We start from the raw sequence: 22,354 nt of genomic DNA on the forward strand, positions 1-22,354 counted from the left end.
ATTAGCTGGTAGAGGTGAAACCTCTGATGCGTTGAGATGTGATTGGCCTTTGGCGCTGATTGGTACTAATAATAATTGTAAGTTGTCACTAAATCATTACTTACATTGAAAGTAATAAAAACCATAAATTAGAGAATTATTTATAAGTATTTAGTTAATTATATAGAATAAAAATATAATTTAATAAAAAGGAAATTACTAAAAACACACATGTTAATAGCAAGCTCAACAAAACAGGGTCGAAACTAGTAATTATTTGGGTGACAAGAAATATTAACTTCAAGAAATCGTTTTAATCAAAATCAATTTCATTATTTTGTTTTTGTATCCAGATTTTACTTTCCATCGAACAAATATCTGGTCTGTTGTTGAATTTTGTTTGCATTTTTTTTAACTATTTTTCGGTGTATGACCTTAATCTTACATAAATGATATTGGATAAGATCTTGTATGATGTGTTCACCAGCATGATTCTCTGGTCTCATTTTAATGTAATGGTACAATTATTATGCCAGTGTTACATTTATTTGTAGCTGCTTGTCCATACATTTATTGTTAGCCCATGTATTGCATTCAGTAATGAGTTTCCTTCTTTCTTAATTAGCTCGGATGTTATAAGGTCTGTTCCTGGTGCCTTATTATTCCTTAATTTGTTTACTGCTTCTCTAACCTCAGCGATTGTTGGAAGATATTTTTCTCTAATAAATTACAATGCTTCTTCTGCTTCTAATGGCGCTACAACCCTTTGTGAGTACTTTCCTTCGCCACTGCCTGATGTTCATGGTTTCAAGATCCTCCTCTACCTCGTCTATCCATCTTTACGGGGCCTTCATCTTGTTCTATTTTCTTGGACATTACACAGTGTTTTGTATATCGGACAATTTGTGGATTTAAGGGTAGGATATGGTTTGAAATCAACATTTCAAGCATATCCTTGTGTTTTTTTTGAAACTATGGTACATTTATTTTATTCTTAAATTAAATAATCATATTAAGTACCGGGTGTTCCAATAAGAATGGCTTTCGGACATATCTCAGGAATCGTTTACAGTACAGCTTTGAGAAAAAAATATTTATAACAAAAGTTGCCTCGGGAAAAGCCTGGAAATTATTTTCATAATTATAGGTCCACCGCTAGAGGGCGTAATTGAATATCAAAAATCAAAAAATCAAAATTTTACAAAATTTACCTAATGAAAGGGCACTGGAAATCCAATCATCGTATTTTTCATAAAATTCTGCGCATATTTAATTTCACAAGTTTAAGTCTACCTTTGCAAATAAGAGGTGGGAGTGAGTGGGAACCTTCTTATAAAAAAATGGCTGTAAGTCCGGTTCTGCTAAATCGAATTTTGCATGCTTGGTCTTGTTGAAAACAGCTCTTTTTCGACAGTATAAGTGTCTTATTTTCGAAATAGCCTAATAAGTAATATGCAAGGTAGGAGGCGTTATTTATTTATTTTCAGAAATCTAGTTTTCTTTATAAAATATTAAATACATATATGCATTTTAATCCTGTATTACAAAATTAGACCAAATTAGCAACATAATACCGAAAACCGCATGTCGATACCTTTTTTCTATCTCGAGATATCTTAAGAAACGTGTAAATTTTAAACAAATGTTAATGTCACCGGTAAACGAGGTTAAGGAAAAGTAGTGTACTATGGAAAAAACAAAGAAACATTTTCCAGATGTAAACGTATATAATTAATTAAAACAACAATAAGACAAACATTACTATAAAATATAACAAAGAAATAAAAGGAACTACTTACTTAGTGACGACCTAAATGTTCAAATTGTGGACAATCATTTTCGATGCAAGCATTTACTCTTTTAAGAGTAGATTAAACAACAGTCTTAATTTCTGCTTTTGTAATGCTTTGGATGGCGTTTCGTATTCTCTAGATTCTAGATCATGTTTTCTCGCGTAGTGGGCCTAGCGGTAAAAACAAGGTCTTTAATCCGTCCCCATAAATAAAAGTCTAAAACAGTTAAATCTGTTGCTATTCATTCTACTCTTCAAAGAGTAAATGCTTGCATCGAAAATGATGGGCAGCAATTTGAACATTTAGGCAGTCACTAAGACTAAGTAAGTAGTTGCTTTTATTTCTTTGTTATATTTTATAGTGTTGTTTGTCTTATTGTTGTTTTAATTATTTATATACGTTTACATCTGGAAAATGGTTATTTGTTTTTTCCATAGCACACTACTTTTCCTTAACCTTGTTTACCGGTGACAGTAACAGTTATGTTTAAAATTTACACATTTTTTAAGATATCTCGAGATAGAAAAAAGGTATCGACATGCGGTTTTCGGTATTATGTTGCTAATTTGGTCTAATTTTGTAATACAGAATTAAAAATGCATACTTGTATTTAATATACAAGAATACTACATTTCCGAAAATAAATAAATAACGCCTCTTAGTTTGCATATTACTTATTAGCCTATTTCGAAAATAAGACACTTACATTGACGAAAAAGAGCTGTTTTCAACAAGACCAAGTATGCAAAATTCAATTTAGCAGAACCGGATTTACAGACATTTTTTCATAAGAAGGTTCCCACTCACCCCCACCTCTTATTTGCAAAGGTAGACTTAAACTTGAGAAATCAAATATGCGCAGAATTTTTGAAGAATACGCTGAGTGGATTTCCAGTGCCCTTTCATTAGGTAAATTTTGTAAAATTTTGATTTTTTAATTTTTGATATTCAATTACGCCCTCCAGCGGTGGACCTACAGTTATGAAAATAATTTCCAGGCTTTTCCCGAGGCAACTTTTGCTATAAAATATTTTTTTCTCAAAGCTGTACTATAAACGGTTCCTGAGATATGGCCGAGAGCCATTCTAATTGCGACACCCGGTACAATTCAAAGAATATTAAAAAAAAATTAAGGAAAATATTGAAAAATAAGCCAACAGTGGCAAATTTTTACAAACACCTCCAAAAAAATGCATTTTGCGGTGGACATCAGAACTTGTCACTGGATTATGTGAAACAAAAAATTCAAAAAGATTTTAGCTTATGAGTTTCTCGAGGTAATAGGTCTGGATCCCGCGTATGAAAACAAAGTTGATTAATAGCAAGCTGAAAATTTGTTAATAGCTTAAGGGTGTCTAGTCGGATAAACTTTGATACATGGGAACACTGCAACGGGGGCAGTTTTAATTGTGGAACAGGTTAAAAATTTGGAACGGTCAGACCTCGAAAACGGCACATTTATTTTGTCCGACAGATTAGACTTAAACTCTCCGAACAGAGATTAAACTCTCATGCAAAAATCAGACTGCTATTTATCACCTGTCACAATTCCTGTCATTTGACATATTCTACATGTTCCACCCATTAAAACGCCCATTTGGTGATAAATAGCAGTCTGATTTTTGCATGAGAGTTTAATCTCTGTTCGGAGAGTTTAAGTCTGTTCTGTCGGACAAAATACATGTGCCGTTTTCGTGGTCTGACCGTTCCAAATTTTTAACCTGTTCCATAATTAAAACTTCCCCTGTTCCAGTGTTCCTATATATCAAAGTTTGTCTGACTATACACCCTTAAGCTATTAACAAATTTTCAGCTTGCTATTAATCAACTTTTTTTTCATACGCGGGATCCAGACCTATAACGCTGTCGAGTTTTTTTATTTTTAACGATTTTTAAGTTATTGATATCACTCGGAAATCAAAAAAACGAAATTCTTTGTAACAAAACGGTGAAAATCAACATATTTATTATCTTCAAACAAAAAATAAGCATAAAACAAAAAATATATCTCGACAGCGTTACCTCACGAAATGTCTAAAGAAAATTTATGCAAATTTCAGGTAGATCGATGGAGTAGTTTTTGAGTTACAATGTCCACCCCATTTGAAAAAGCTGTTTTGAGAAAAACGCTTTTAAAGTTGTGACAACTGCATCTTCGTCTTCTTATTTGTCTGTCAAATCGTAAAGTGATGCACATCTGAATATATTTTTTGAATTGCGGCGTAATCTACAAAAGAGAAGGCGAACAGTTGTTGAACGTTTCTCACTACGCTCAAGCGTGCTGGCGCAAAACCGCCGTCAAGCGAGTCGAAGGTACTAGGGATATTCAACATGCTGTATCTTTGGTAATTTTACTCCGATCTCTCTGAAATTTTCAGAGTATTCTTGAAATTATGCACTTTTATTTAAAATACTAAAAACATTAAATATTTTAAACAATACCTCCCCTTAAGAGGGCAAACTTAAACGGTTCATTTTTCCTCAACCATTTCATAATATATTTCTAAAAATCTAAAACGTGAGATGACACCAATACTCTTTGACGACTTTTATTTCTTCTTCGAAACATAATTCATCTGTAACGTGTTGAAAATATTTATGGTATTCTAATATTTTTCGTTTTAGTGCCCTCTGTACTATAAAGTGAATTTTTATGAATATGTGAGAACAATGCAAAGTATTGTTAAACAAAAGCAATGACCATTCTGTTTAGTACCTTAATCAACTATGGTATTGTATGCAAGTCACATAAACACACATTTTAATAATTACGGCTCAAGTTTCTTGACCCTTCATGGAAACCATTAAAAATCATAGAATGCATAATTGTTTTGTTAGGTTAGGTAACTTATGGGTTACTACCATTTTCTTTTACGAAAGAGTTGTATATTGCTCATTATTTACCAATATTATTATTGGTTCTTTTCACCAGACCTTTTACCACTAAACTCATATGTTTTTCTCTTTGTTAGTTGTTTGTCTCTTTTTATATTTACTTTTCTAACAATAGAACACTGAAAACTTTTATTTTCAGTACTTCTACAAAATTTATTAAATTTGTCACTACAGCTGTTTCAGCAGAGTGCCTTTCTCAAGTACATAATGTATTTTTACTATGCGTCTAGTCTACACAAAGTCCCTAACTCAATAGGTTGAGGAGTGGGGAACTGTTTGTCTCAAGTTGGTCATCCAGAATTATATCTGCATTTTTTAATTGTCTAATTTCCATAGATTCTAATAAAGATAGCTTAATTAAGCCTTTATTAAACGCTTTTATTTAGTTCAATAGTTTGCATCAAATCTTTAGACGTCAATTTGACTGCCTTTTCTTCAATGCAACTGAATGAAAATTTGCAGACATATGTATTCGTGGGAACAATACACGAATAGTCAATAAATTTTTTTTATGTTTATTAATTGTTTAAATAAAAAAAAAAGATTTTAATGGAAAATGCTTAAATTCTCTTGTTTTTACAATGTAGAAACTTGAAACTTTTAGATACCTTTTGTAGCTAATGATATGAACTATACATAATTTCACTTTTTACATTAATTGTTTACGTTATGCTTCATAGATAAACAATGAAGTTTCAAATTTTGAACGCTCATATTTGTTTATATAAAAATTGGCGCTTATGGTAGGGGAAGGGGATTTTTCCAGTTACTTGAGCGCGTCAGATTATCATATGGGGAGAAACCTGGTACCCTGCAGATGTACCTCTGCCATATATTGGCTCGGGAAGTTCGTTATGGTGGACACGAAAAAAAAAATTATCCTTAAAAATACTCGAAATTGTCAGATTAAGATAAGGTAAGTTAAGTACATGCAAAAGAGTGTATATTTAAAAAATCTGTATTCAAAAAAGCGAAAATTTCGCGAAATGAACGTCAGATCGAAAAACCAAAAAATACGTCTCCAATATTTTTCAAAAATCGATTGAATGGTACCAAACATGACCCCCCACGGAGAAGGTTGGGGGGGGGGGGGTAAAAATTTTAAATTCAAACCCGCGATATTTCGCAAAATAAACATCAGATCGAAAAACTACAAAATACAATTTCATTATGTTTTTGAAAAATCTGTCGAATGGTATCAAACATGACCTCCCACGGAGGTGGGGTTGGAGGTTACTTTAAAATCTTAAATGGAAGCCCCAAATTTTTATTGCAGATTTGGATTCTTTACGTAAAAATAGGCAACTTTTATTCGAGACATTTTTTCGAGCTATGGATAGATGGCGCTATAATCGGAAAAAACGATTGTTGGAAATGGAAAATTAAATTAAAAAGTGGAAAGTTCCCACTAAAATGGAAAATTTTACTTAACTTTTTTTGGTTTTAGTACCTAATAATCACAACCCAATAGGTCCCCATAACGCTCGACTGACTGCAAATTTAGCATACTTTGCTCCCATATTATTATTCGTGTCAAATTTCAATATGATACGAAACAAAACTTCACGATAGCTTAATGTGAAAACCTCGTATCTCATTTCACAGAAAATTTTACAGGAGAGACTTAAAACTTAATTTCTGCATACTGTAACTTAAAACAAAAAAACTATGTTTACATATTTTTGATTCTGAGAATGTTTAGATCATTACACATACATTTTTCATATATATTTTGCGTTAGAGTATGCAGAAATTCAGTTTAAAGTCACTCATGTAAAATTTTCTGTACAATGAGATACGAGGTTTTCACACTAAGCCATCGTTCAACCAAACCTCGAATTAAAAAAATTCCTGTTTTTATCGTAGAGTTAGAAAAACCACCGGTAGAGAGGTTTTGTGCTACAATTAACATTAACGCATTCGTTTTGGCGTATTAATTAAACGTATTAGTTCAATCGTTTGGGTCAAATCTTTGACGTTAATTTGACTGCCTTTTTCTCAATGCAAATGACTAAAAATTTGCAGACATATGCATTCGCGGAAACAATACACGAATAGTCAATAAAAAAATTGTTTATGTTTATTAATTGTCTAAATAAAAAAACGATTTTAACGGAAAATGATTAAAATCTCTTGTTTTTTACAATGAAGAAACTTGAAACTTTTACAGATTGTAGCTAATTAAGTATATGAACTGTACATAATTTACCTTTTTACGTTAATTGTTTACGTTATGCAATAAAGTTTCAAATTTTTTGCCGATTCCGACTGCTTTTCATGTTTGTACCTACATCATAATGTTTTATACATATTTTAATAAACATGACGATATATTTTAATGTTTGAAAAGTGTAAGACTAAAAAGTAAAAAATAAAAAAATATGAAAAAAAAATTTTTTAAGAAACGCTTCTTTTTAGTTACGAGTGCCTAAAATTAAAAACATTATAAAAAATCAACTAAAAAGCAAAAAATAAAAAAAAATTGAAAAAATCTAACACATTCGTTAAAGAAAAGCGTGGGGAGAAAACCATTTAATTCGATGAAGACGCGCCACGCTTTTCTTTGACGAATGTGTTAGATTTTTTAAATTTTTTTTATTTTTTGCTTTTTAGTTGATTTTCTATAATATTTTTAATTTTAGGCACTCGTAACTAAAGAAAAGCGTTTCTTAAAAAAATTTTTTTTATTTTTTTATTTTCAATATCAAGAAGGTGAAGTGCGTATGTATAATCTGTTTTTCTATTATGGAAAGCCCTTTTGTGTTCTGCTATGCGTTTGCCAAAGGGTCTGCCAGTTTGACCGATGTAAGTTTTTGGACAGTCACCACATGCCAGTTTGTAAACACCACTCTGTAATTGCTTTCTCTTTCGGCTCTTATTGTTCTTAATATATTTGCTTAAGTTGTTGTTAGTTCTGAAAGCTGGTGTTATTCCTTTCTTTTTTATGTATCTGGCTATTTTTGTTGTTATCTTGCCAGTATATGTGATAGAGCAGAAGGTACTGGGTTTTTTCTCTGGTGGTAGTATTTTCTGCTAAGATAATAGAAAGCCTAAATGAAACCAACATTGACTACAAATTAACTGCGTAAGAAAGCCCTGAAATTAGTCTTCACACCACCACAGTACCTTCACAGTGTTCCCAGTGTAAAAAACTTAGTACCTTCTGCTCTATCACATATACAGGCAAGATATCAACAAAAATAGCCAAACGTATAAAGAAGAAAGGAATAACACCAGCTTTCAGAACAAACAACAACTTAGACTGATATAATAAGAACAATAAAAGCCAAAAGAAAAAGCAATTACAGAGTGGTCTGTACAAACTGACATGTGGGGTCTGTCCAAAAAGTTACATCGGTCAAACTGGCAGAACCTTTGACAAACGCGTAGCAGAACACAAAATGGCTTTTAATAATAGAAAAAGAGTTTCTACGTAAAGTTTGTTTAGCAGAAAATGGTTGACTTCAATTAGTGCGGTCGTAAATATTATTAAATTTATCTGACAGCCCATTGTTAAGACGGTCCGGAGCGATAAGCGAACGAGGTAGACAGAGTTGGTCTTTTGACAATTAACACTGACTAGACGGTACTCATATAAAAAAAGCAAAGGATCCACAAAATTTTTACCTGAAATATGTAAATGAAACATATTTATATTTTACCTGCAACCGGGCCTTTTATACTATTATCGGTTAACCCAGGATGTTTTAATTAAAGTCAACCATTTACTGCTAAACAAACTTTACGCACTTTACCTTCTAGATCATAATAGTTCTTTTAATGAACAGTATCAAACTCTTCATATTCCAAATAAAGGCCTTAAGCTATCTTTATTAGAATATATGGAAATTAATAAAATAAAAAATACAGATATAATTCTGAATGACAAACTTAAGACAAACATCTCCCCAGCCCTCAACCTATTCAGTTAGAGTCTTTAAAGTGTAGATGCATAGTAAAAACACATCACTTGAGGTACTCTGTAGAAACAGCTGAAGTGACAATAACTTATAATAAATTTTATGGAATTATTGAAAACAAAAGCTTTCAGTGTTTTATTGTGAGATAAAATGAATTGATATCAAGTAACGATCGAATCCATCAATTATTTATTTTTATTCTTTTTTTATCTATTTATTTTTCTTTTTTTATTTTTCTAACGATTTACTTTTTGTTTCAGATTACTCAAAATGTTGAAAGAAGTTTTCTTAATGGCGCTTATGCTGGGCAGCAGTTTTGGTGCTACTCTGGAACCATGCCCTGAAGGTTCTACGTGCCACTCAACCCCAGAGACGCTGAAAACTACTTCGTTCGAGTTTTTAAGCAAATTGTCCCAGAAGGACTTCCGATCAATAGGCAGCCTAACAATATCTAACTCCTCAGTTAATAAAATAGATCCTAAGCTGAAATATCTGAAAAATCTGGCGTACCTAGATCTGTCTTACAACAGTGTGCAAATCTCATCGATTCCCTCGTTGAATAGTTTAAAAACTCTGATACTGAAAGCTAATGATTTAAAAGATATAAGTATTTCACAACTGCCACAAAATATAGAAAATTTGGATTTATCCGATAATCTGTTAAGCGCAATACCAAGAGACTGGAGACTGTTAAAAAATTTAAAAACTTTGGATTTATATAAAAATCCAATAGACTGTGATTGCAACAACGTGCTAAATTATGAACTACTAAACAAAAGAGTCATCATTCCTAGACCTCTCACTTGCCATTCCCCTCCAGAATACGCTGGAAAAAAAGTAAGTTCCGTCAATTGTTCTCCTATCGACATGATGCAGTATGACGCTCCTGTGGAGGGCTCAGGAGAAACAGATATTTTTGATGATTCTTTCGCAGAAAAGACATCCGATATAAAGGTTATCAATGAAGAAGAGGATGATGATGAGAAAACCAACACAATTGTAGATGATAGAGATGAAAATGTAGCTGAAACTACTACCATTGATCCTTTAAATGCAGGTGTTCACGATGAAGGCAGTGGAGAAGAAGGCAGTGGAGAGTTTGGACGTATTCCTGAATCTGGAGTACTAGGTTGTATCGAAAACTGCGAAACACCTAAACCACTGACTCAAGATCCAACGGCATCGCCTCTTCCTGGTTTCTTTGACCAGTTTAAAATGATTATTGACGATGTAAACATATTCAAAGAACCTACAACTGAAGCACCGAGTACAACAAGTACCACCACTGAGTCTGTTGCTACTCCAGCTGTGGTCAAAGAACCAAAAATATTGAAAGACAACGTTGGTAGTGTTGGTACTGGTAATGATAGAAAATCGGAAGTCGAACAAGTTGATAACGCAAATGGTACTGCTACAGGAGAATTAGAAAGGGCATCTATGTCTCCCAAAAATTCTACGGCTGTATATGCAGTAGTAGGAGTAGGATTAGTTATTGCAGTGCTTTTCATTCTAGCATTTATTAAAAAACGTCGATCAAAGAGACTAAAAGAAAAGAGACGGGAGATACCACTTACTGGTGAAGAATTGAAACCACTGAGCAAATATCCTATCACAGCTGTTAATGATAAACCAGTCAAAAACACATCGAATCTACCTGAGCAAATTCCTCTTATTAATGGCCAGAATGGCAAACCAAGGGATGATACTCCCAAATTGACTTCCTTTGTTCCATTAGCGCACCCAGAGTTACCAAACGATGATGATGATAACTCAGTAGAACTTAACCTTCCAAATGGCAGCCCAGCAGACTCCGACGAAGTAGAGATTCGACCCAAGATCCAATCCGAACTGCTGACACCACAGAGGGAGAGAGTAACTATCCGGGAGGCTGAACTTCCAGAGTCAGTTCCCAGAACACCGCTCTTGGTCCATCGTCAGAAGAACAGTGAAGGTGAAATTGTCACCACACTTGTTTCTTGAATTGACAAGTGCAGTGATACCTCAGTATTTATTACCTATTGAATACCTTTGTGATAAAATTAACTTATTGCGTCGTTCCTATAGGGGGCCGATATTAAAGGTCACAGCAAATAATTTTGATCTGAAACGATTATTTTTTTAATTACTTTTATTAATTTTCTATTGATTATAATAATAAGAAGCATTTTATATTGCTATAAGAATAAGATGCTATGAGTTGTGCTACAAACGTATAAAATTTTTTGCTTGATTTTTAATAGAATTTTTGTAGCTGCCCCTAAAGGGAGAGCTGTCTTGCGAATTGACGCTCTACTTCGAAATTTTGATAGGTTTGTCGACTGTTACAGACTTTACATACTTACTTATATGTATTGATTTTGTTGCCAAAGTAATTTCCACTGTTGAAACAATGACCGGACCAGAAACGTAAGAGGGATGGAATTAGAACAAATTCACCCTTTGAAAGAATTTCAAATTCAAATACAGCTCCCGGAACGAACCATGGCTGATGAGAAACGCTGTGGACGGTCGTACGCCTACTTAAACTCTACTGTCTCTACACAGACATGATTTATCTCACTGGCCATGGTTCACTCCGGGAGCTGTAGTTTGAGCAACATACTATATTTATCAATGTTGATTGAAGTCATCACAATAGCAATCATCCAACATAGGATTTGTTGCTATTTCGTAATCAGTTTTTAAAATGAAATGTCTAATTATTCCACTTAAAGTTTCTGCTACTTAAAGTTACTTAAAATCCTTTATTTATTCAATCCAAGTTCCAGTGACCTTTTTGAAGTAACTTTATTTACACTGAGTGATTAAATTATTAGAAAACCTGGTGATATTGAATTTATTAGTCAAAAAGGTGCAAAATGCGCAGTAATTTTGGTTTAAGAATTCTTAACCTGCTTAAGCATGTTTGTCCATAGTACTGTCAAATACTGGTACTGTGGCATTGTTCCTTCGACAATATACAGTTTACCAGTTTTCTTTATGCACGATATATCATGTTACCTGATATATCTATCCTATGGTTGGTTCTACAGCCCAATTCAAACCCTGACCTCTCTCAGCAAACCTTTCATTCATTATGGTCTGTAGCCATTCTCATCTACGATCGACTGCCAAGGAGACTTCTGGTGTTCTCATCCAACCATCGCTTTCTTGGTCTTCCAATAGGTTTCTTCCCCTGGATTCTTGCACCCAACAGTTTTTTTTTGGAAGCCTTTTTTCTTTCATCCTATTACATGGCGTGTCCACTGAAGACGCTGTAGGTGAATGATTATTGGTCTCTGTTCTCATTTATAGGGTTCAGTATCCTTCTCAGTATCCCAATAGTAGATTAACATCAGCCTTCCATCTTTTTCTGGGGCAGTCTACTGAAGTACCGTCTAGTCTCTCAAAGAATAATGACTTTTACACTCTGTCTTCCTCTGATCTTAACACATGCCCTGCCCATATTATCCGGTTAGCTATGTCTGATGATGTGTTCATTACCATACATAGTCACCAATTCAGCTTATGTCAATACCTTTGAGGGCCTTCAATCATCATCATGATCATTCTGAGAACCTTCCTTTTAAATACCAGCAGCTTATTTATTTTTCGCTAATGTAGAGTCCATGTTTCACTTCCATATGTAACAACTGTGTTAAATCTTTGTGTTATTTGAAATGGATCTGTCATCTCACGTTGTGTGTGTACTTGAGCTATTGCGTCCGTCATCTCCATTCGGATGATCCTAACTAGTTTGGACGGTATAGGCTTTGCTAAAAACTTGCTTAACCATGACTACTTGGTCGCTGGTTGATCTTCTCCGTAAGGGGTTGTAGTCTTTGGTTAAATATACTGGTAAATATTTTATATCCATAACACAGCAAGGAGAATCCTCTATGGTTTTGACAGGGGAGTTTGTCGACCTTTGTATGGATTGGACAGACTATATTATAAATGTGGCAGCTCCGTGGTTAGGTGTATTAACCGAATTATGTGAATTGGTTAGTAGTAACAGTAACCAGGTGGTTTTTTAAATTTGATCATCTCATCTTAACTTCATTGCTATAAAAATTTCAAATATCCTTACTTAAATATCAAACATTCTTTACATTTCACATTAATTGTTAATTTGTACAGACTTCAAAAAACAAAAATTTATAATCTTTGGAGATAGTTTCGTTTAAAAATTCATCCTTCTTTGTAGTCACTTCGGTCCAACATTTGTTTCTGCGATCGGTATGGCAGTCTAAACCCATTTGGCATCTCATGAACACAGCAATTTTGGAACTGTTCTGCTGAATTCATGAGCCAAATGAAGTTTTTTAGCTGTATGTTGTATAAATGACTGATAAACCAATCATAGAACCTGCTTAGTAGTCTAGAATTCGTAGACTGTTCATACATCACTGTAAATGAGCTCAAAAAGATTAGATACGGAATTATTGATTATCTAGTGCGAAATAGGGTGTATCAGCATAAATATATTTATATATTTATGATTTTTATGGATTTATTTTTAAATTTGTTACCAAATATTTTATTTACTAAACTAAAGTGCACAGAAATCGGCCCACTTTAAATTTTTGACTTAAATTATATTTTTTTTTTCAGAAACTATTACTCGGATCAAAAAAGGTTTAGGGTGACATTACGGTGACGATTTCTTAACACGTTTACCGCCCAATTGAAAATTTTTGTTTTGGCCTTCAGGCTCCATATTTAGAATGTCAATGTTATTGTGAATTATATGTAACTTACATAACGTCTGAGCCAAACAGAGTGTAAGTTAAATACAACTCACGTGGCGTTTAATGTGTTAATAATGTTGAAATGTTGATACATTGAAAGAGATCATCACGAGCAGTTGTAAATCTCTTTCTACCTGTTCCAGGTCGTCTACATCCTAGGATTCGTACAATAATAACGAAATTTGACAAACTTTTTTTATCGTTATAAAAATCAAATAAACATATATCGGTTGCTACGCATATAAGTGATAAGCAATCCATGACAAATTTATACTCATATTAAAGCATATTAAATTATCTTTCAAACAATGTATCCCTTTTTTGATGCAAGTATGTAATTAGTTTCAGAAATAAATATAGTTCAAGTCAAAAGTTTAAACTTAGCCTATTTCTATGCACGCAAGTTAAGAGGAACAATTAATTGAAAATTGTGGTTCATTCCAATTAAATACAGTTTATTAAAATTGTTCAAATGTGTTTGAGAAAACATATTTGATCGATTTCCTGAAAGAATTACCTTAGTGTATCTTAGAATCTACTTATGTAGATTATCTAGATCTAGATGTAGATCTATGTATAATTTAAGGACAGTAAAACATACAATGTATCTTAACAAATAAAAAAATTATTTTGTTTAAGTAGCGACTGAAAAACAACAATGCATACCTACTTTTATAAAGTACTTATGTTCGATGTGTTATATCGGCCGTTTGGCGGTTTAATCTCTTGGCCTTGATTGTTTTTTAATTGAGGATTGCACTTTTCAATGAATCATAGTTGGCACAAACATGAACTACCTGCATTTGCTGAACTGGAAAAAATAGTGTACATGTCGATATGGATAGTGCCAAAGGAGGTCGCATTTCCTTTATCTAATTGTGTGCTGGTGTTTTTGTAATTGTCCTCAGGAGGGAATGCTCTCATAAATTTAGATAATAAGAGAAGCGTTTTTAAGTAATTCAGAGAAAAAAAATGAATGGTAAGGCGGCCTCCAACGGAGTGTGGCGTGGGACTTTTTACCACATTTACCAATTTATACGTCGAAAAAGAGAAATATGTAAATATTATACACAAAATGGGTCATTTTTGATGTCTCGAATTTCCTAAACCTGTTGTCCGATTTTAGTGATTTTTTTAATATGCCTTATTCTTTAACAGTATCGCCGTAATAATATTGTTGCTAGATAGGTTAATTGTCATTGTATACCGGGTCTACCAATCAAACTGTGATTTTTTCTCAAAGTTCGCGTCACCCTGTGGAATATTCTAGCACTTATAAAATACTGAAATTAAAACCCAACTATAGCCTCATGTTTTCTAAACATTCTGTCTTTTGATTCATTCGCTTATATTGGATAATAAAAAAGTTGGGTACTTTAACAACTAGTCTTGTTTTTCGTCAATACAGGGTGTTTTTAAATAGGTAAGGCAAACTTTAAGGGGTCATTCTGGATGAAAAAATAATGAGTTTGCTTTATAAAGGTTTGTCCGCAAATGCTTCGTTTCCGAGATAGGAGGTGTTGCAGTTTTTCTTACAAACTGATGACTTATTTATTGCTTTAAAACCGGTAAAGATATGCAAATGAAATTTGGTGGGTTTTAAGGTAGTTATTGTGCATTTTTTGACATACAATTAAAAATTTTATGTTCACCATTGGCGCACACAAGGGTCATATTACCCGTATGCACCCCAATATTAAATATTAAATTCCTAATTGTATATCAAACATGCATAATAACTACCTCTTAAAACGCACCAAATTTCATTTGCACATCTCAACCGGTTTTAGAGCAATAAATCAATCGTTAGTTTGTAAGAAAAATTTCAAAACCTCCTATCTTAAAAACGAAGCATTTGCGGACATACATTTATAAAGCAGACTGTCATTATTTTTTCATGCAGAATTACCCATACTTATAGTATGGATAATTAATAACTCATACATAAACTTTGCCATACTCATTTAAAAACACCCTGTATTGATGAAAAACAAGACTAGTTCACTAGTTGTTAAAGTACTCAACTTTTTATTATCCAACATAAGCGAATAAATAAAAAACAGAATATTAAGAAAAGATGAGGCTATAGTTGGGCTTTAATTTCAGTATTTTATAAATGCTAGAATATTCCATAGGGTGACGCTTACTTTGAGAAAAAATAACAGTTTGATTGATACACCTGGTATACAATGACAATTTACCTGTCTAACAACAATATTATTACAGCGATATTGTTAAAGAATAAGGCTATAACATTAGATAATGATAAGAAAATCACTTAAATAAGACAACAGGTTTAGGAAATTCGAGACATCAAAAATGACCCATTTTTAAGTTGGTGTGTTAATTTCTTGGAGTACTGTTCTTATATACTTTTTGATAAAATCGGTCGGGTCATCTTGTCCCATAGAGTATCGAGGGACAGCACCAGTGTTGGAGGTAGAACTTTTTGTTGGTTGGTTAATTCATACAATGATAACAATTAGAACACAACGTCTTTAGAATTACCACGACATGGACCACACCAGTTGTAGTGTAGCCAATTTCGAAGAGCCCTGGTCAGCTTCTGATTTTCTTATTTTCCAAATTACGCTCATTTACCGACAAACGATTGGACAGTCCAAGCCACCACGCACTTGCCATAAATGACCATAAATGGTTTCCTCTTTGTCCAAGCATCGTAAATCACAAATTCTGAGCAAAATTACGCTATTTCACCTTGCGCTGATTGCCGTCTTCAGATTTTATCTTTTTCTGTTACATATCTTCCATTTCGCAAGGCGTGCCACGTTACGTTCCGTTGGATGCCGCTTTTACACAAAATATCAAATTACAAGAACAAGATTTTTTACGTAAAACGATCATATATCAACAGATTATTGGCTAATTTGGTATACATTACCTACATATTTCATTAGATTATATTTTAGCATCATTAACCATTTGAAACCGATATCTTTGGTTTCTGATTTAGATTTCAGGATAAAATTACTTAAAAACACATTTCATTTGTATGTGTATACCAAATTTTTGTTTTCTACCTTTGTAATAACATTGTTATTATTTAAAAAGTAATAATAGTGTATAATTATTTTGAATTACTTTTGTGCAAGGAAAAAATCAAGAAAATCTACCTCAATATATCAGTGGTGTCTTTTTTACTAGATTTTCGATTTGCTGATGAAAATTCCATAGAAAACACACACACATGTACCTACTTTATATACCTAATTTTTCCTTTTTGGCAGTTTTCCCTATTCTTACAGCTGTGATTGGTCCAAAATATGTATGCGTTATATACTTTATTGGATTCTATATTCAGCTTTATTATCTATTTATTATAAAAACACATACTGATCGACTTTTGCCATACTCTGTATATACATTTCTAATATAGATCATCCTTAACACATTTGCTGCCACCTGGCACCAAAAGGTGTTTTGCGTGCGTGAGTCAGGCGCCACCGACGCCTTTTGGCGTGCATAACCTGTGGAATTAAATAGGGTTCTTTTCATGTGGCTGAATATATAGTGGCAGAGAATGTGTTAAAAGTCATTCCAAATCATTAGATAGCTTTCAATAAAGCGTTATGATCTAGGCAGATTCCTAATCTCACAGAATAATTTAAATCTTTAGATGTTATGAATATTACTGGCTGATATCTGTCACACCCGTAGATAAACTTTATGCATTCCTGAATAAAATTATCGACTGAATTTTTATAAAAGTAAAATTTGTCATATGAAGCTCACAATTTTTAAATTGTTTAAAAGTACGATGTATTTGTAATTATTGTAACTTACTAGTGTATTGTTTTTATACTCGTTTTTATGTATTTTTAGATATATCGATACATTGGAAGAAGAATGCCATCTTACAAAAATAAAATTCAGAAAACTGAGAATTTAAAGGCTCTTTTAATTTGAACTCAAAATACCTTCAGAAATATTTCATATTTCCTTCAAATTTCAGTTAAACGAGCTATATTATAATATGAAGGATAAATTGCAAAATTTATCTTCGAAATAATTTATACACATTGTTTCAAATGAAACATAAATTGGAATATTTGTAATATGCCCAGTTTACCTGATCTTTTCGACCAGAAAGTACCCAGTCAATCCGTCTAAAATTGACCATGGTCCCGAATTTAAGCTGAAGTCAGACATAAAACTAATACCACAGAGTAAGATACTGAAATGATACCATATTCATTTATGGTTAATATGATTGACAATTTATAATTTGCGTATAGTCAAAATTTGGAAAATGACGATCCAATGTAGAGATATACCATTTGTGCGTTTACTGATTTGGTGATTGTTTTCTTAGAACTATGTATGTATTTGTTTCGTTTAAATTTTTTTAAAGTGTTCAAACTTTGTACTAAGCTGTGTTCTATGGTTATGTTACAGTTAAAACTATATATTCCGTTTTGTTTTTATTGTATAAATTTTTAGAGAAAATAAATTTGTAAAATAGTTTTTCTGCGTTTTCATTTTTTTTTCATTTTTTTAAAACCCTCTGTTTAAACAATCTAGACCTCAGTAAATAAGATGACTGTTATAGTACAAAAAATTAATATCCATTGTAGAGAATCGTCGAAAAAGAGCAAAATAAAACCAAGTTTTGGAATAACTTCAACTTTTTTACAACCATCAGATTTATTTAAAACATAAATTAAAAAAAAATAATATAATAGTTTAAAACACACTGAAAAAAATAAATAAAAAACAAATAAGTAAAAAAGTAAATAAGAAAATAAAAAAAACATTCTAATAATAAAAAAATATATATAAAAATTAATAAGCACAATAAATAAATGTTGAAAAAAATATAATTTCTGGATGCCAAACTGGATAATACTGGAAAAATATAATGGATAAGAATCTGGACATTTAATACAAACTGTAAACGAATGTAGAATCTTTTACCGTATTTATATTGTTTTTAACATAATATTAATAATATATTAAAAATAATTATAATATTAATTTAAAAAATGAATTAAGATTTATTTTTTTACAAGAGTCAAAAATTACTAGGCGAATGAAACCACAGGTTTCGAAGTCAATATTCCAACCACACAAACACGCTATTTGGATTACATTTTAACATATACAGAGATGTTCAAAATTATGGAATACTTTAATTGTTTTGAGAATAGTCCACGTTGGAGAAAAATTCCCGATTCAGGTCGATTTTTACTTTTAAATTATAATTTTTTTGCATCTGTATCATACTAGTGACGTAATCGATTATTTTTTAAATGAGAATAGTGGTCGTGAGCTAGGTCATTTGAAAGGTCATTTAATTCTCTATTCAGTAATAGAAACATTAATATAATTAACAAAAAATTTTCCCATTGATTTTATTAATATAATTATTTATTGTTATGATCTGCTTCTTATTAATTTTATATTAATTATTATTTATTTGATTAATTATTTAATTGTCGCAAATCATACATAAAAAAATGAATAAAAAATCTCAGGGTGCCTTTTTATAATATCAAGAAAGTGTCTAAATTATCTTACGTTATACTTATCTTCTCTCGTGGGTTCAGTATCTCTTAGTTGATCCTAATCGGGATAAAATAGGGAAAAGAAATAAAGCAAAATATAAAATAAACATACAGAATTGTCTTTTATTTATCAAAATCGATACTCTAAAAATCTATCAAATCTAAAACCTGTGGACACAGATGTCCGAATGAAATTTCTACCATTTAAATTTATTCTAGTTAAAAAAAAAAACAATTTATCGGTTTGTTCCCGATGACTTTGGTACAACAAAATAAACAAAACCAAATTATGTATTCGCAAGATTAGCTATACTCCCTATTTACTTTCTGAAATATTGGAATTTTAATTCCTACGCTTTTTACTCAAAATTTTAGTTTCCGAACATAAAAATATCTTTCACATAAGTTGACTGACCTTTTGCTTCACTCACTCTGATGTCTTCTCGTGACCCAAAACAGCTCTCCCTCGTTGACTATGTTAAAGGCTACTCATCAAAGCCCTCTCCGTTCTCCAGCTTCAAAACTATCAGCATAGCAGCACCAATTCTCCAACAAGCCAGGCCTCTTTTGACCAGTACTCGATTCAAACAAAACTCCAAAAATTCTCTGCTCTCCTTCTCACAATAATACAGAATAAAAGAGGTATTTCGTCTCAATTTGATCTGTCTCTCGTTCCACTTTTCAGCACTATTCTCCACTATCAAACAACCACTGGTACTTGCTAACTATCTATCCACGAAAACGTCGAACTGCTCCTCAGCGATGCCAATAACATAATGACTTCTTTTTCAAACTCACTCAATCATTCCAACTACTTTTCCCCTTCCAAATTGCCAAGAATCAGAAACATTTCTCTTTTCCATTCGATAAACAAACAGTCATTCTTTCAAAATTATTCCGACCATCCTAATTACTTTCGGGGAACTCTACAACATTTACTCGGGGTGAAACAAAGATATTAAAATTCCAAACTTTCTTTTAAACCATTTTTCTAGAAAATGCTAATTACCTCTACCTGTAGATTCTATAGTTCCCGTAATAAACAATCTTTTTCCATTTTAAACCTAAATACATTGTTCTTTTCACTTTAATTATTCACAAAAGTCTTTAATGGTTCATCGGAAAGCTCATAAAAAAAGAAATCCACTTACATCCAAACTAAATTCTAATAAATATTAACAGATCAATATACAGGGTGTATCAAATTTATGTGCACGCGTTATTAAAAAAAAATTAATTTAATTTTTATTTTGCCTTTGATTGATAAAATTGAAAACACAATATTATATAGGGTGTCTATTTGATTGAATAAACATTGCTTTTCGCCTTAATTAAATGTTTAAACTGCCAAACGGCAGGTGGCTAGCAGTTTGAATATTGAAGTAAAGCGAAAAGCAATGTTTATTTGTCATATAAACATTTTTTTTTGTTTTCTGCTGTAAGATATAATTTGGATTAAAAAATTACATGCATTCTTCTTTTTGTGTCAATTAGTCAATTTTTGTGTCAATTAGTTTATTAAACTTCACTGGTATGATATAATATATATGCCAACAAATCAGAAATTAAAAATAAAAATGGACCTGTCTCGGGATTTTTCTCCAAGGTGGTCTATTCTCGAAAAAAAAAAATGAATATATTTCAAATTTTGAACCTCTTTATATAGTGGACTTATTTGTGAATAATATAATAATTGAGAAATATTAGAGATGCTAGTATTATAAGAGTTCTATTTTAAAAAACCACAGAAAAGAGGCTAGAAAATAAAGAGAATTGGCGAAGCTGAAAAGACCTTTAAGAAAAAAGAAAGCAGAAGTGAAAACAGAGTACCTTGGATAGGTATTACATATCTACAATTATCGTGTATCTATGAAGGTTGGTGGCATATGGAAAATTTAGGAAAACATTATTCTTTTAAAAAATTCTATATAAACTATCATCTATCTAAGCATATCGTCGCTGATTTGCAAAAAGGGGATAAGTAACATTTTTATATTTTTGCTAAGTGGAACTTATATTAGCTCTTTTCTATTCAACCAGTTTAAAAAAATGTTAATTGGCATAAAAAATTATGAGACTATCTGAACAACAGTAAGTAATACACTTGATCCCTTTTTTACAGAATAGGTAGAACCTTCGTACCTATCATTTTTGCACCCCTTTTGCATAAAATGTCACTTGACACCTTTTTGCAAATCAGCGAGGAATATGGAAAATTTAGAAAAAAATTATTCTTTAAAAAAATTCTATCTAAGCTATCAGACATTAATAAATGCTTTTAGTCGTATACGAGGTTTGTTAAAAAAGTGATTTTTGTTCAAAACTAAAATATCTTTATTTTCCATAATATCATTTAGCGGTTAGTTCAATTATCATTTAGCGGAATTCACGAAGTCAGAAAATGACATGGATACCACATGGGAGCGCATAAAATCACGATACTATGCTATGCCGATGATGCAGTACTAATTGCTGATAACGAGGATGACCTACAAAGGCAGCTATACACTTTCAATCTCACAGCAAATAAAAATATGAGAATATCGGTAGAAAAAACTAAATGTATAGTGATAAGTAAAGAGCCGCGTAGATGCAAGTTAGAAATAGACGGCAAAATTGTAGAACAAGTAATGAAATTCAATTACCTAGGAGTAGAGATCACTAGTGACAGGAATATAAGAACAGAGACCACAACACAAGCGACAAAAGCGGCAAGAGTAAGTGGTTGCCTCCGAGAAACCATATGGAGAAACAAATATCTGACCACGGAAAGCAACATAAAAGTATACAAGACAACAGTAAGACCTATCCTAACATATGCAGCGGAAACAAGGAATGATACAAGAAAGACGAAACAACAAATCAACAATATCGAAATGAAAGTATTAAGATCAATAGCGGGTATATCATTAAGAGACAGACAAAGCAACAGAAGTATACGAGAACGTTGCAAAATTCAAAATATTAACAGGTGGATAAAAACAAGAAAGAAAAACTGGAACGAACATGTAAATCGAATGGAACCAGATATATTAGCGAACATCTGTAAAAACAACAAGCCGTATAGCAGAAGACCCGTTGGAAGGCCGCCGAAAAGGTGGAAAGACAATGTACAGTCAACAACAACTGAAACAGAATAAGAGGCAGACAAACAGGAGCAATCCTAGTCGCGCGAAGAAGAAGAAGAAGAAGGTTAGTTCAAAATGGTTGACCATTTAGAGAGAATAATGAATAGTCATAGAAGTGGTTCGTAGTATTAACTGTTAGCATGGTTATAAAAAATAATAATGTCCTAAGAAAATTTTATAATTGAACGGTTAAATATATGAATATATATAGGATATGAGGGGACATTAGAGTCAATTAAGCGTAATAATTGTTTATCTTTATTTATTGTAACAAATAAATTGATTTGTTAGTCATTTAAATGCATCGTTACAACGTTTAAAACTGATGATTAAGCAGTGTAAAAGTTATCGGTGTATAATAAAAGTTAAGAGATAATTGTTTTG

The 22,354-nt window shown here is 32.1% G+C and overlaps 1 protein-coding gene across 1 annotated transcript in view; it reads left to right on the forward strand.

The window, feature by feature from the left end:
- LOC114341727 (protein windpipe) overlaps positions 1-17,802 on the forward strand; it is a 105,858-nt gene extending 88,056 nt beyond the window's left edge. Inside the window, exon 2 of the mRNA XM_028292539.2 lies at positions 8,848-17,802. Within this exon, the coding sequence (XP_028148340.1) occupies positions 8,858-10,567 (1,710 nt within the window). The 5' untranslated portion in view covers positions 8,848-8,857 and the 3' untranslated portion in view covers positions 10,568-17,802. The remainder of the gene's footprint in view (positions 1-8,847) is intronic.
- The last annotated feature ends 4,552 nt before the right edge of the window (positions 17,803-22,354 follow it).

Source organism: Diabrotica virgifera, chromosome 10 (assembly GCF_917563875.1).
Source record: "Diabrotica virgifera virgifera chromosome 10, PGI_DIABVI_V3a".
In the NCBI taxonomy this organism is placed as follows: Eukaryota; Metazoa; Arthropoda; class Insecta; order Coleoptera; family Chrysomelidae; genus Diabrotica; species Diabrotica virgifera.